We start from the raw sequence: 15941 nt of genomic DNA, 5'->3' as shown, positions 1-15941 counted from the left end.
CGTCTGCCACTCTCTCCACTGTCATAGCCACCATGGCCTCCTCTTCCTCAGCCCCCTATAAAACAGTATCACCCCCCATACCGCCACCTGCCGTGGCTCCCTATGGGAAGCGGGCAGCCTCACCTGTCCCTACATTCCAGCCCCCACCTGCCTACAAGCCAGGCTCGCCCCCTTCATCCTCTGCTTCATCATTCCATGTGGCCACTCCGCCTGGGTACAGGGTGACCTCTTCTCCCGCAACTAGCAACTACAAGACTCCCTCCCCCACCCCCAGTGCTCCCCCACTGCCTGGAGGCATCGGAGTCCCTGCTGCCCCGCTGCCACCACTGCCACTGAGCACTGCACAGATTAAGCAAGAGCCATCGGAGGAGTATGAGCCCCCAGAGAGCCCAGTGCCGCCCACACGGAGTCCCTCACCAGCCCCCAAAGTGGTGGACATACCAAGTCATGCCAGCCAGTCAGCCAGGTGAGAAGGGAAGAGGGAGACAGAGTAGAGGGTGGGGACTGGGGGTGGGACATGATAGGAAAAGATGGGGAAACAGGTGGGAAGGACAATTGTATGCCAGGGCTCACTCCCATTGAAGTCAAAGAGTGAGACCTCTCCTGAGCATGAGTGTCTGTGCTGGGCCAGTGTAGCCCACAGCAAAAATAGAAGCAGGCAGCAGGGTACAGCCAGTCCAGTCCCTTCATGCCACGCTTTCCTGATGGCCCTTTCCCCTGGCTTGACTGATGGCTGCAATGTGTAGGTGGTGTGGCAGTGCCTGCACCAGGTAGGGAAATGTTCCTTGGCCATTTGTAGATTGTTTAATTGCCCCTGGGTGCTGCCACAGTAGCAAGTTGTGGCAGGAGAAAGGTGAAAAATCTCACCCTGGGAAGTGGAATTCAGGCCATGGAGGCAGATAGAAGGGTGAAGGAAGAGGGGGTTCTCCTTGGCAGAGTTTTGCACATACACCTTCTCACTTGTAGGTGTGTCTCAGGCCCCTGAGCTCTGAATGGAGATTCAGCAGTATCTGTGGCATGCAGTCCAGCACTGCCCTGACTCCCTTCTTGCACCAAAGGTTTACAGGGTGGTGCACACATCCTGCTCCTCAGTTCCTCTCAACCACCTGGCTTAGGGGTGCGCTTCTCCGTCAGTCTGCTCTGCAGCCTGCATTTTGCTCAGAGATCACACACAGCTGCTTTCTTCCATTTTCAGTGTTATCATTGTTTTTTATTGCCTTGTTATCTTCTTTATTATTACTTATTTTACCTCAAAACCTTTTGGGAGTAAAAGGAAAAGGCTGCGACTTCCAGATTAGGTTTGGTGCTCTCAACCCTTACCTCCTCCCTTACTGTTGCTGTTCTTATCTGTGCCATGCAGCACAGCCATTTGGGGGACCCCCTATTTATTTTTCCTTTTCTGGTGACCACCTGTTATTTCTTTCTGTGGAGCTTGTTGTCACCATTTTACAGGAGTAAGAGTTTCCTCCTTTGTTTATGGGGATGCCATCTCCAAACTCTCCTGGGTTTCACAGCCATTTCTCCTGCATTGGGATGGTTCCTACCTCAGGCAGTCATTTTCATTTAAACAGGTCCCACATCTTGTAGACAGAGAGCATGGAAGCTCCAAATGGTACTCCTAGAAAAGGCTACAATCCCAGAGTCAGATTTAGAAACCAAGGCTCCAGCCGAGCCCTGAACATGGTCTGGTGGTGTTTCCTCATGCCAACCTCCTTCCTTGGCATCAGCAAACTTGGTTTGATCTTTGTGCTTGAGACCTCATTCCAGAGGTAGATCCCCAGGCAGGAGCACCTCACAGGTTGGCAGATGTTCCATTAGAGAATCACTAAGTCACCAACCAGGCCCCAAGACTTCCCACATCTCAAAGACTTCAGAAGAAGCTTGTAGAAAGCTGGCCATGATAGCAGGGATAGGTCCATACCTTTCTGGAATATCCCTGTTGGCCTTGGAGCTTTGGATGACTCAAGACCCCAAGCACTGGACTGTTTGTCTGCTATCCTGATTCTCCTCATTGCCCTCAAAGCTGGACCTGGGCTGCTGTCCGCCCTCCTTTCCATCACTGCATGCAGCCCCATGTGGGTCACCTTCTTCACTGGGTTTATGGTTTCTTGTGGGGGATGCTGGCAGTTGATGAGATCAGTTGTGAGGGAGCTCAGTATTTTGTCAGACGACCTAGTTGAACTTTCCTTTCATACCTTGTTTGATGTCTTGCCCCATCCTGAGCTGTCAGGTTGTACTGGTCCTGGAAAGTTTGCCCAATTTGTGTGGCAAATTTTGGTGTCAGGGCTCCCTACTGAAAAGAGGGTGGACAGAAAGTATTGAGTCCTTCTGTCGGGGGTAGAATTTTTCTGTTCCCTCACTGAGTCATCTTCACAAGTTGTAGTGGTGGCTAAAGAGAGGGCAGGCCTATACAAGTTAGTTCCTAAAAAGAAAACGCTCCCAGACATTGGAACTCTTCCACAAACAGTCACTCCTCTACAAGTGTATAATTTAGAATAACTAAATAACAAATTCTACTAGCCCTGTCTTTGAGCATATTGCATCTGTAGCCAAGGATCTTCCTACAGAATGTGTGGACTTCATTTTTCTCTCTGATACCAGAGGAGCAGTGGGTTGGTAAAATGGTACCTAGGCTGCATTAGAAAGTAAATATGACTTCTCACTCTGTGGCCAGCACATGAGAAGGTTGTATGGGCTGCAGGGTTTTGGGGTCCCTAGAGGTCCCAACAGCTGTGGAGGATCTCCTTTTTGAAGGGCCAGTACTCTTCTCATCTAAAACTGACCAAGTCTTAGTCTGCCACAAGGATTCACAGGCTGTGTCCTTTGGACTGCATGTTTCTATGCGTCAGCACAACAATCAGTACCAGCTATACTCCTGCAACTTTTAACCAACTGTGATGGTCAGAGCCAAGGCAAGAAGGCATTATGCTTCCATAAGGAAAGATCCTCAACTTTTTGTTCTTACCATCTTCCACTGTGACTCAGCAGGCAGGAAGTTTGATGATGGAATCAAGGGATCCTCCCTTGCAGAACCTTTTGGCCTGTTTTTATCTAATTTGGGCCCAGATAACATTGGATCTTAGGGTTCTGGACAGTAGCTCATGATGACACTACATAATTCCACATGTTCCCTACAGCAAACCCTCCTTTCTCCCTTCTGCTTCAGGGGCTCTTCTCATGAATCCTTGTTGGCATTGGAAGCATTAGAAAAAGATATCTGCATGCTTGAGGGAAAGGGGTTTTACAGTGGACATTTCCTTGTCCTGAAGAGAAAGGGTTGATGGCATCCCATCCTGGCAGTTCATTCGGTTCATCTGTAGGTGTGACAGGTGCATCTCTTCGGGGTCTGTCCACTAGTGGCCCCGCCCACCTGTTATGGGCCAACCGCCTGCCTTCTCTCCTGCCACACCTTGTTGTTGCTTGCTTAATTAGAGGATGTTAATTAAGCAGGAGGCGGCCCATTTTCTGCCCCGATACCAGGAGGCACTATCTGCAGCTCCTTTCCTCCCCTTACACCGCAGCCCAAACCTCGCTGATGTACTGGACATTGTTCGGTCAGTCTCGCTCTCTCTGCGCCCTCTGGCACTCGGACTTGCTGTAGCTTTGTCTTACTGCTGCGTCCCTTCTGGGCTTGTCAGTCGTCACCCCTTCTGCTCTGGGGCTTCTCTCAGCCTCGGGCTCAGGTGGCTGTAGCCATGCCTGGCCCCTTCTTTGGCGCCGGGGTCAGTGTACCCCAAAATGCTGCGCCCTCTCTGGTGCTAGGGTCAGCGCACCCCAAATGATGCGCCCTCTCTGGCGCCGGGGTCAGTGTACCCAAATGCTGCACCTTCTCTGGGACTGGGGTCAGAGCACCCCAAATGATGCGCCCTGTCTGGCACTGGGTTCAGTGCACCCCAAATGCTGTGCCCTCTCTGGTGCCGGGATCCCCATGCTACCATGGAGCCCCTATGAGGCCTCCTCCAACCCCTAACAGCCTCACCCAGTCCTCTGGTCTAAACAGAGAACACAAAAACACAAGCCCCTGGGCTATAACATAAAATCTATGCCGTCCGGCTAAACAACATTCAGTCTTTACCAGGGAATTCTCCACCCCGTAACATCAGTCAGGAGCTGCTCGTGCAGTCAGGCTTCTCTTTGCTGTTTGCTCTGGCAGAGCTCCTTTTCCCTTGACTGTCAGTGGGGAAACTCCCTGCCTGGCCTCGGCCTGGGGTTATATGGGAGTCAGGCCCTGCCCCTTCTGGTTAGCTGACTCCCACTGGTTACCCTGGCAACCCGCAACTGGATTCCTTACTGATCGCTCCACAAGTAGCAGGCACCTCAGTGCCCTGCTACAGTAGGTTACAACTTAAGATGGTGACACTAGCACCTGTCATCCTCTCCTTGCACCAGGGAGACTGGCTGGCATCCCACAACTCATGGGATACCTAATTCCACATTTTCTTAAGACCCTAGCACACTCCCTGGGGTTTGTAGGAGCACAGGATCACTTCCAACACAGGTACTCCCATTTGGACTTTCAACGAGGGGTTTTAGCCAAGAGGCTTTCAGTGGTAGCAGCACACCCCCAGAAGCAGTGGATCACACTGTTCCCCTGTTTGGCTGATAGAAGGGGCCTCCACAGAGTACATGTCAGCAAATCTTCATGCAACAGCCTATCTAGTTCACACCTAGGGCCTGAGAAACAGCCTGCTAAAATTATAGAATCATAGAAAATAAGGGTTGGAAGGGACCTCAGGAGGTCATCTAATCCAGCCCCCTGCTCAAAGCAAAGCCATCCCCAGCTATATCATTCTAGCCCAGGCTTTGTCTAGCCAGGTCTTAAAAACTTATATGGATGGAGAGTCCGTAAGGTCTCTGGGTAGCTTGTTCCAGTGCTTTACTATCCTCCTAATGAGAAAGCTTTTCTTAATATCTAACCTAAACTTCCCTTGCTTCAACTTGAATATACAGTGTGGATACTGTTAAGACAGAGAAGTCTGTTCAAAAGTCAGGGTGAGGGACACTGAGGAACACTGTCATCTGTAGTGAAATTGTGTGTGTGTGTGGGGGGGGGGCTGGACATCTTGAATAACTCCAGTGACTGGTAAGTAACTTTGTTTTCCCAAGTGTGTGGTGCATAGCTGCCCTCTACATCCCTCACTGCTCCAGATTTCCACCACACTCTGTCCCTTACACATTATGTTTCCTAGGTGGACTCAGCCGTCTGCATTTCTCCGCTGCTCCATCTCTCTTGTTCTGACACTCATGCTTCAGTTCTTCTCCTCAGGTTTAACAAGCACCTAGACCGTGGCTTCAACTCTTGCTCTCGCACAGACCTGTATTTTGTGCCCCTGGATGGCTCCAAGCTGGCCAAGAAACGAGCAGACCTAGTGGAGAAGGTCCGCAGGGAGGCAGAGCAGAAGGCCCGGGAAGAGAAGGAACGGGAGAGGGAACGTGAAAGGGAGAAGGAGAGAGAGCGAGAGAAGGAGAGAGAGCTGGAGCGAAGTGTGGTAGGTGTCACCATGTTCCCCCAGGAAGAGAATGGGGCAGTGCAGGAGCCAGTGTTGGAGGATCAGAGTGCTTCCTGCTGGGGGTAGAACTGACTGGGCTTTGACACTGAGAAGCTTCTCTCCGCTCTTTTGCAGAAGATGGCACAGGAGGGGCGTCCAGTGGAATGTTCGTCTCTGGGGCCCGTTCCTCACCGTCCATCCTTTGAGCAGGGCAGTGCTGTGGCTACTGTTCCACCATACCTGGGTCCTGACACTCCAGCTTTGCGCACCCTAAGTGAATATGCCCGGCCCCATGTCATGTCCCCCAGCAACCGCAATCACCCCTTCTATGTGCCGCTGGGTGCAGTTGACCCAGGCCTACTGGGCTATAATGTGCCAGCTATCTACAGCAGTGACCCAGCCACACGGGAGCGGGAGCTGCGGGAACGAGAAGCCCGTGAGCGAGACCTGAGGGATCGAGACCTGCGTGAGCGCCTCAAGCCTGGGTTCGAAGTCAAGCCAGCTGAGCTGGATCAGCTCCATGCTGTTCCTGCTGCTGCCATGGATCCCTTCCCACGCCATGGGGGGCTGGCTCTCCAGGCAGCCCCTGGCCTGCATCCCACTTTTCCCTTCCACCCAGGGCTGGGTCACCTGGAGCGGGAACGGCTGGCACTAGCAGCTGGCCCAACCCTGCGTCCTGACATGTCATATGCTGAGCGACTGGCAGCTGAAAGGCAGCATGCGGAGCGGGTTGCTGCTCTGAGCAACGACCCTCTGGCCCGGCTGCAGATGCTCAATGTGACACCCCATCATCACCAACACTCGCACATCCACTCCCACCTCCATCTGCACCAGCAGGATGCCATCCATGCAGGTGAGGGATGTGTGGGGACACAGAACAGGGGATCCCTCATTCTTTGTTTACTTGTCATAATCTCTTTCTCTTCTGAATGTCTGAACGGCTGTCACAAAGAAGATGGATAGCAGCTTTTCTCTCATTTCAGGGAATAGGGTACGGCATAGCAATGTCTTGGTATTGCAGCAAAGTAGGTTTCTTCACTCCCTAGGGGAGCTGTGGAATATCCATCACAGGAATTTTTCAAAAAGAGGTTGGGTAAGTTTTGGTCAGGAGTGATACAAGAGTAGCAATACCTGGAGGGTGCTGCAAAGAGCAACATCTGAGAATAGTTTCATAGTTGGTAGGGTTGGAAGGGACCTAAGCAGGTCATCAAGTCTGTCCCCCTACCATGGGCAGGAAAGGATGCTGGAGTCAAACAACTCTGGCTAGGTGATTGTCTAGCCTCCTTTTGAAGATCCCCAGGGTAGGGGTGAGCACCACTTCCCTAGGAAGCTGGTTCCAGCTCCTAGCCGCCCTGACTGTGAAGTAGCGCCTCCTGATGTCTAGCCTGAACCTAGTCTTAGTCAGCTTATGACCATTATTCCTTGTAACTCCCAGTAGTGCTCAGGGGAACAGGGAGTCTCCCATTGCCTGCTAGTTTCCCTTCGCCACTTTGTAGGTGGCCACCAGATCCCCTCTCAGTCTTCTTTTGTGGAGGCTGAACAGGTCCCTGAGCCTCTCCTCATAGGGCCTGCCCTGTTGCCCCCTGATCATGTGAGTGGCCCTCTTCTGGACCCTCTTGATGCTGTCCACATCCCTCCTGGAGTGCGGCGCCCAGAACTGGATGCAGTACTCCAACTGCGGCCTGACCAGTGTCACATAGAGGGGGAGGATCACCTCCTTGGACATGCTCGTGATGCATCTATGGATGCATGACAAGATGTGGTTAATCTAAGAGACTTCCCCATACACATCAGAAACTGGAAAGGACAGTGCTCCCCAGAGCTCCACAGCCAGATTGGTTATGAAACAAAAGGTTATGACAAGTTTATGGAAGGGATGGGATGACAGAAAGGGGGGTTTGGGCTTTCCAGTGAGGGTGAGTCGCATGGAGTTGTGTTGGCAATCCCCAGATTGCTTAATGGAATAGAGGGTGTTTGGTTTTTCCCATGCTTCTGGACTTTTCTGGTTGCCACACAGGGCTGGGAAAGGGTTTTTTTCCTTTCCTGTTAGGCATTGGGGTTTTTTTCATCTTCTTCAGAAGCATTAGGTGTTGACTGCAGCCAGAGCTAGGGATTATGACGGGGGTGTGCCAGCACTCCTGCTGGAGCCTAAAGAAACCCTGGAGGTTCCTGGTTAGAGGTCTTGCTTCTCTGCTCAGGATAAGACTGATTGCCGCATGTGGGATCAGGAAGGGATTTTACCCCATGATCAGGTTGGTATGGACTGTGGGGAGTTTTGCCTTTCTGTATAGCAGGGAGCATGGCCCACTTCCTTGAATCTCTCAAGTGTATTTTAACAAGCTATTTCCTGTTGGTGAAGTGACAGGACACTGACTGTGTCCTCAACCCCCTGTTTTACCTGTGGCAAATTAGGATTTTCTTGAAGGTTTTGGGTACTATGCCTGGTAGTTGTAGGTGGGGGTTGCTCATGCATTTTTAATAGTAAGTTAAACCAGGGGTGCGAGTTTACCCTGCCTCCCTGGCTGGATCCAGATGCAGGGCTCCTCTCAGGCTGGATATGGGAGTAGTGGTGGCTGCAGAGGTTAACGCAGTCATTGCTCACCTCCTGACACTTAACACGTTACTTGCAGGCCTCTGTGTCCAGTTTTTGGTGGCAGACCCTGCCCCTCATTGGCCCCACCTCTAATTTCTGATTCCTTTATGAGTGCTGTGGGCCACATGGCTTGACTCCATGGGCCACAAGTTTGACAGCCTTGGCTTACAAAAACACTTGTCTAGGGTGGATTAGATAGGGATGATCCTGCCCTGGAGTAGGGGTTTGAACTAGGTGACCTCCTGAGGTCCCTTCAAACCCAACTTTGGTGTTACTTTATGATTCTGCACCAGAAGATTCAGATGCTTCTGAGAGCAGGTTCTAGCCCTCAGATCACCTGTAGAGGCCTTCTTATCTACACACAGCTGTTCTGCCCTTCCCCAGGCGTTCCAGGCTCTGAGAACCGTGCTTGCTGTAGGCCTAGGATAGGATCAGCTCACCTGTTTCCGTGTGAATGTAGGTGGAAGGCATGAACATCACAGCCGCGCTGACTCCATTGGCTGTCATAATGCAGCCCTACAGCACTCAGCAGAAGCGGTGGGCACTGACTGTGTTAAATGTGAACCTGTGTAATCACTGGATCTGTGTTGGCCCAGCAAACACTAAGGCTGTGCTCAGATAGCCGTGTCTCTGCTCAGTTTCTCTGCCTTCTACAGAATAAAACTGATTAGCCAAAACCTGGCTGGCTCTGTCCAGCCATCCACCATCCAGTGTCACAAGACCTCCTTCAAATATTTGCTTTTAAATTTACAGTATAGAACCACTTCTTGTTGTAATATCTTTAAGTTTTGGACTTGTGGGTCTTCAACATCTGAAAAATGTAAGCCAGAGCTCCACAGCCAGCTTGGTTATGAAACAACCATTTCATTACGTGTGTTCACAGACTAGCCAATATGTGACCAAGACTAGCCAATAATGTGACCAAGAATGGCTGCCAAAGCTGGGACCATATAAACCCACATACACACAGAATCATATACGCTCTGATAACTAGTATCCAGTGCTGAGGGGAATGCAGCAATGGACACAGAAACACCCTAGCCCATAGAAATTCCTGCTGTACTCAACTGCAGGTGGTTTATACTGTGTGAGGCACTGGGAGTAGAGTATATTTCACCAATTGGGCTACACAGAAGGACCTGAAGAGATGTCCTCCCTACTGCACTTCCCTCCAGCATCTAGCACCCTCTATTCACTTATCCATGTTCAAAATTACATGTGTTCACAGACTAGCCAATACTTTCAAACATGGAGCCTAAGGCTAAGCCTCTAAATTATATGTTGTATGTTAGCCACCCAAAATAGAGGCCCTCAAAGTGAAAGGTAATTTAAAAAGTATCCCTTCTGGTGCATGAGCCTTATGTTGTGCAAGAAGCAAGATTTGTTTGACCATATCTTTTACTGGCTGAACTACATAGTTTGGAGAGATATTAGATGAACCATTGGGCACAATAAAGAAGCAGATACAGCCTAAGTTAAATACCTGAGTGAGCAGTTATCTTTGCTTACATCTCATTATGTAAGTGAGAGTTGTCACTTAAGAAGGAAAGTGGGCACTGAACCTGTGGAGCAATGAGAACTTAACTATGTAATTACTGACTGAGTAAAGACTAGTTGACATAGCTATACCTAATTTTGTAAAAAGCATAAAGCCATTCAAAAGGAAAAAGGGCTGTTATTGCTTGTGGAATACAGAGAGGTTAGCAGAGGGAGTAGGTACAGTAATTGTAATGAGTCATGAAACCATCGTCTGTGTTAATTCTTTGTTTTTTAGTGTCCAGCAAAGCTACGAATTTTTGTTCCTAGGACCTACTTCTGCATGCAATAAACTACAATACATGCATCCACAATCCAGCTTTCGGGAGATGTGCCTGGGACTTTGGAACATAGGAAGTAACAGAGTGTTGAGATGTGTAGTTGCAGCTAAGGGGCATGTATACATGGACAGGCAGAACCAGTTTACACAAACCTGGCTGTATAGTGAGAACACAAAGAACAAGTTCAGAAATGAATGATACTAAAATTGAATAACTGCATCATGTAATCTTGAAATGGATCTGTCCCTAATACAGAGCTGTGTTCTGTCAGTCTGTATGGCTGGCTATCTTATACTGTTCCCTTTTGTTTCTTTCTGCTTTTCCCTACTTTGCTTCTGAGGTAGCACAATCCAGTAACCAGTTGGTATTTTTTGTCACCAGCCTCAGCTTCTGTTCACCCCCTTATTGACCCACTGGCATCAGGGTCACATCTCACTCGGATACCGTACCCAGCTGGTACCATCCCCAACCCACTTCTTCCTCACCCCCTCCATGAGAATGAAGTGCTGCGCCATCAGCTTTTTGGTAAGAACACCAGTGGCACCTGTGAGCCACATGTGAGGGCACTGACACCGCAAAAGGGTAGAAATTAGATAACAGGGAAGGCTGCAGGTTCAAATGGAGGTGCATGAACAGAGTTGTGCAGTGTTGCAGGGCAGGGACTAGAAAATCAGGAGGCGAGCATGTCAGAATTGAGGGGCATTGACAGAGCTTTGTGTGGAATAGACATGGGTGGATTGGGTGTGGGTTGTGCTGGGTCATGATGACAGAATCAGGGGAGAATGGATAAGGAAGGGTCTGGTAGGCTGACTTGATCTGCTCTTTCTCCCTGAATGCAGCTGCCCCCTACAGGGACCTGCCAGGATCTCTCTCTGCTCCCATGTCAGCAGCTCATCAACTCCAGGCCATGCACGCACAGTCGGCAGAGCTGCAGCGTTTGGCTTTGGAGCAGCAGCAGTGGCTCCATGCCCATCACCCTTTGCATGGAGTGCCGCTTCCTACACAGGAGGATTATTACAGGTAAAAAGAAGCCACAGCCTTTCAGGGTTAGGTAAATGGGATGCTTAACTTTCACCTCTTGGGCACCAGTTTGAATCTAGCTAAAGAATGGGAGAGCTGGTGCAGTCAAGGAATGGGAGGGGCAGTTATTTGCTTAGGGGCAGTGGCTGTAGTCTGAACTGAACTCTGAGGGCACACAGAGTTCACTTCTAGGTCACAAGGTCTAGGTCAAATATGTTCACTTATAGGTCACAAGTTCCATTGTAGGCCCATGATAATAACTGGATGCCATTCACATATGACAAGTGTTGATTGGCCTTCGGGCAAAATGAGTATGTTGGGTCTTGGCTCTGTTCCTAAGAAGACAAAAGTATATGTGACAAAACCTAGTATTGGGACTAACTCTCACTGATTCCCTTGTGGGTTAAGGACTGAAAGGGTCACAGAGATTGAACTCTTCTCTGCAAGGACCCTTCCCTAGGCAGCAGCACTGGGAAGGGTACACTGATAGGGAAGAAGCATCTGTGATTTGCAGAGAGACAAGATTTTACTTTCCTAAGAATTTTAAAGAATTCAGTTTTGAGCCAGTATCTTCACTGGGGGGCAGATTCATTTTTAGTAAAAGACTCAATACAATTTGCTTTATTAAACTTGTGTTCTTTTTTCTTCTCTCTCTCTCTCTGCCTCTTGTCCTCTGTGCTCCTTTTCTTTCACCTCTGCCAGTCACCTGAAGAAAGAAAGTGACAAACCCCTTTAAATGAAACCCAACCCTTGCAATGACATCATCACATCTCCCTCTCCAGAGAGAAACAATCAATCAACCAAATCTTGGGAGAGGGGAAGCTGCAGAGTGATGAATCCTGGGCCTGTTCAGCACAGTGAAAGAGAAGGAAGGATGGAAAGAACAAGATGACCATCCTGGGAGCAGAGAGGAGGGGAGAGAAGTGGGGAGGGAGTGAGATGCCTAAAAAATGTTTGGAACCATGGCATGACTTCAAGAGGGGCACTGAGAAAGACAAAGTTAATGTGACAAAGAGCTTGAAGTACAAGGAATTGTGGGGATTCAAAATGGCTGCTGTTCCAGAATCTCTTTTGAGAGAGTGGTTGTACCTAATAAAAAAAACAAAAGTATGAAGTATCATGGGACCTTTCTATACGTGGTGGTAGCCCTTTCTGCTTCCCTGCATGAGCAGATATGGCCAAGAGGCAGACCCTCAGAACCTGATGTGAACTTTTTTCAAAATGCCTCCCACCCTACTATTTTGGATGTGAGATATGGCCTAGAGATGCAAAGTATCATGGGACTTTTGGAAACTGGCCAATGTGGCTTCCTACTCTCCGAACCCACTTTGGGAATGAACATGGCAAAGAGATGCAAAGCACTATTGGAACTCTTCAAATGGCCACTTCTACTTCCCCGCCCAACCCCTGAGGGACTGGCCTGGCTATGAGGTGCAAAGCACCATGGGACTGTTTTCAAGATGGTGGCTGTGCTTTCCCCCACCTCGAGGGAACAGGTATGGCCAGCAGGTGCAAAGCACCATGGGACTGTTTTTGAGATGGTGGCTGCCTCTTTCCCCTCACTTATTCCAGTTGATGTACTTTTAATCCATGCACATCCCATTAGACGTGGCAGTTTTGCGTAGCAATGTGTGACTTCCCAGTCCCCACGTGCGTGTCTGATCTCACAGTTGTATATCTCAGTCTGTTTGTGTGAGTGTGTGTGTGTGTGTGTGTATATGTATGTGTATACATATGTACACACATACACACCCATACATTATATATATACACACACACACGCATATATATATATATATATAAATATATATATATATTTACTTAAAACATTAAAAAGAGAAAAGGAAAAACAAGAAAGGGAGCTCTGGGGCAACACCCCAATGAAGTCCTCCATGCGCTCTGAACCCCCAACACACATTCTAATAATTTATATATAAAATATAAATATGAAGCTCTTACAAACAAACAAAACGAAACCCTTCCAGAAACGGACTCTGTGGTTTTCATTTAAGTGCCTGGGGGCCCTGGCAGCGGGGGAGCCACACAGAGAGGCAGGCAGAGGCATGACGGGCAGTGCCCCCTCCGCCCTGCCTGGCAGAAGGTGGGGTGAGCTGGGGGGTGAGGCGCAGAGCCCCCTGGGGCACAGCCTGCCCAGCGCCCTCCCCAGCACTAGGCCCGTGCTATTGATGGGGGCGCGTGAGGCCCCAGCTGCAAGGCCAGAACAGAGAGACCAGGAGCGCCCAGCACAGCACCTTGACATGGAGGGGGGGGCGGGGCCTCCAGCCAGTGCTGCCGAAACCTGCTGGGCGCGGACAGGCCGGGGGCGGGGTTTCGGGCCCCGGCGCCAATGGGAAGGCGGTTCATTTGCATGCCGGCGAGCTCGCCTGAGCGCGGGCTGGAAGCCGGGGGCCGCAGCGCCAGCGGCGCGGGGGGGCGTGGGGAGCCGCCGCGGCGCTGCGAACATTTCCCGGGGTAGGCGGCTGCGTTTCAGGAGCCTCCCGCGAACCTGCGGAGCGGATTTGCGGCTTACAGCCGGAGTCACCCTAACAAGCGTGACACTCGGGCCGGGCTGGGGGTCCGGGGGGTGAGAAGGACTGGGTAGTGATTTCAGCTCTTTTAGTATTTGTCCAGCAGTCCCTCGCGCCGCGAGGGGCCCCAGCGCGTGTAAAGGCAGTGGGCGGCGGGGTCTGGGGACGCAAGTGGGGGGCGCTGCGCGGGCGACCTTACTGCTGCGAGCGGTGTGCTCCGCCTCAGCAGCTGCTCCTCCGCGCCTGCAGGTGGCAGTAGGCACCTGTGCTCGAAGCGCGCACTCTGCCTGCATGTCAAGCCTGCAGCGCCCCATGGCGGCCTCGGCCCCGGCCCCGGCGGCGCCGCTGACCGCAGAGCAAGCCAAAGGTGAGCATCCCCCATCCCCTCGCTCGCAGACGGGCAGTGGCGGCGGGGCTGGTGGGTGCCGAGCCGCCCCCCACGCCCGTGCCCTGCCCGCAGTGGTGCTGGCCGAGGTGCTCAAGGCGTTCGGCGCCCCAGAGAACGCGCAGCGCCTGGATGAGGCGCGGGACAACGCCTGCAACGACATGGGCAAGATGCTGCAGTTCCTGCTGCCCGTGGCCACGCAGATCCAGCAGGACGTCATCAAAGCCTACGGCTTCAGCAGCGACGGGGAAGGTGGGGTCGGCCCCTGCCTGCTATCCCCCGTGGCCAGGGGTGCCCTGCTGCTGCTAGGCCTGGGGAATGGCTGCCTGGCAGAGGGCCAGCCCCTCAGCTGTGTCCCCCCTCCCCCCTCTCTCTTTCTCTCTCTCAGGGGTCCTGAAGTTTGCCCGACTGATAAAATCCTATGAATCCCAGGACCCAGAGATCGCCAGCATGTCTGGGAAGCTGAAAGCCATGTTCCTGCCACCCATGACGCTGCCCCCACATGGGTCGGGGACAGGCGGGGTGGCAGCCTCATGAATCTGGGACCCTGTCCAGCTCCAGCTGAGCACGAGTGTGAGGGTGCTGGCTCCCAGTATCCAGGTCCACCATGTCCAGCTGCAGGTGGGGCCCAAGAAGCCCCTGGTGCCCCAGAAGCTCAGAAGCTTCTTTGTGTCTGTGGCAGTGTTTTATGTGCCTGCATGAGACAGAGAGTGCTGCTTCTGCTTGTGAATAAAAGTTGTTTTAAGAATGGTCCCATTGATTCCCACGTCTGTGTCCTAAGCTGCTTCCAGTGGGTTATGATGAGGCAGAAGGGAGGTTTGGTTTCCTGCTCCTCCCTCAGCAGTCCTGTCCTGCTGGAGCTCTGCTCTGAGAGCATCCTGCCTGAGCCTGGTCCCAGGAAATGGAGAAGAGATAACTCCCCTCCAGGGCACAACCTGTCTGCCTGGAAGTAAAGATTTGGTACCTGGTGACTTCTGAAATACTGAGTGCCATGGCTGCAGCACAGGGAATGCTTTTGTTCTGAGGGTGGAGCCAAGTGAAACCATTCAGGGATGGAACAAGGAGTTCAGGGCTATGTGCCTAACCTCAGCCTGTCAAAGGGCAGGTGTGGGCACTGCAGCTCTGTGTAGGGTGGGTTGTGTTAGAAGCAAATTAACAATCACTTAGCTTTTAACATGCTAGTGTAGACAGCACTTAACACAGTAATGTGGCGCTATTGCTGAACGCAAGTGGTGAATGTGGTTTTAAATGTGTTCAGTTTGGGCTGGCCAGATACACAGCAGCCAGGGGCTGCACACCACACAGTTCGCAGGCCCTGGGCTGCACACCATACAGGCAGCATGACCTGGGGGCCATGTGGGCACCTTGGGACCTCTGCCACATGAGCAAGTCTCCAGCTACTGCTGTGCCAGCTGCCCTGCTGCTGCCACCACATGGGCAAGAACCTCTCCCCCACAGCAGGGAATTCCCCCTTGCCAGCGTCCAGCAGGTAGCATACTCCTTGCCATGCTGCCCTGCCCCAGAGAGTCCCGCCAGCATGGGAAGCATGTTAACCTCTCATGGGCCATCAGTTGGACAGCTTTGTGCTGTTACGTTTCTTTAAAAGGTTAAAAGATCTAAAACTATGTTTGTTCAAATGTGTTGGTTAGAAGCTTCTTGAACTCAGTTTATTCTTGTAGCCTTTGTCCATGTTACAGGGGTCCACTGGCAGAGCACTGATGCCTCCAGGGTAGGAGAAGATCTTATGCTATAGCCAATGTAACCCTACTGACATAGCCCTGGCATAGAAGCAGAAGGCTGGGTGCAGAGGGACTTAATCCTGGTGGCCAGAAAAACTCCTCCTGCAAGCAGAGTTGTGTCTACACTAGGGGACCCTGTTGTTTTGTACCTGCTGCTACACTTAATGTGTAGATCACATCCTGGTGTAATGGCTAATGTGTGGCAATAGCCTGAAATGAGGGACAGAAAAATACTTTGATTTTTACTTTGATTACACCTAGTAATCTTATGCTTCTGCATTGCTGGCACATTAGAATCATATTAGAGAGTGGGGCTGGAAGGGAATCTCATGAGGTCAGCTAATCCAGCCCCCCCCCCCCCCCCCCGCCC

At 51.3% G+C, this 15941-nt stretch overlaps 2 protein-coding genes across 7 annotated transcripts in view; both read left to right on the top strand.

Moving 5' to 3' along the window:
* The window catches only part of ATN1 (atrophin 1), an 18220-nt gene extending 6191 nt beyond the window's left edge, over positions 1-12029 (top strand). For 4 of the 6 annotated variants that reach the window (XM_019526977.1, XM_019526974.1, XM_019526972.1 and 1 more), the window contains exons 5-10: positions 1-466; positions 5267-5489; positions 5625-6342; positions 10281-10424; positions 10739-10919; positions 11702-12029. In XM_019526977.1, coding sequence (XP_019382522.1) covers positions 1-466; positions 5267-5489; positions 5625-6342; positions 10281-10424; positions 10739-10919; positions 11702-11780 — 1811 coding nt within the window. In that variant the 3' untranslated portion in view covers positions 11781-12029. Of the gene's footprint in view, positions 467-5266; positions 5490-5624; positions 6343-10280; positions 10425-10738; positions 10920-11621 lie in introns of all 6 variants that reach the window. The other 2 variants (XM_019526978.1, XM_019526973.1) reach the window with 1 other exon arrangement.
* Positions 12030-13671: 1642 nt separating this feature from the next.
* On the top strand, positions 13672-14585 carry CUNH12orf57 (chromosome unknown C12orf57 homolog). The gene is made up of 3 exons (XM_019526979.1): positions 13672-13814; positions 13908-14084; positions 14221-14585. Exons 1-3 carry the CDS (start codon positions 13739-13741, stop codon positions 14367-14369), a joined length of 402 nt encoding a protein of 133 aa, XP_019382524.1. The 5' UTR covers positions 13672-13738; the 3' UTR covers positions 14370-14585.
* Positions 14586-15941: the final 1356 nt, after the last annotated feature.

This window comes from Gavialis gangeticus, unplaced genomic scaffold, assembly GCF_001723915.1.
Source record: "Gavialis gangeticus isolate Ggan-Ray unplaced genomic scaffold, GavGan_comp1, whole genome shotgun sequence".
In the NCBI taxonomy this organism is placed as follows: Eukaryota; Metazoa; Chordata; order Crocodylia; family Gavialidae; genus Gavialis; species Gavialis gangeticus.
Note: the sequence above shows the minus strand (reverse complement) of the source record. Positions and strands in the feature narration are given on the sequence as shown.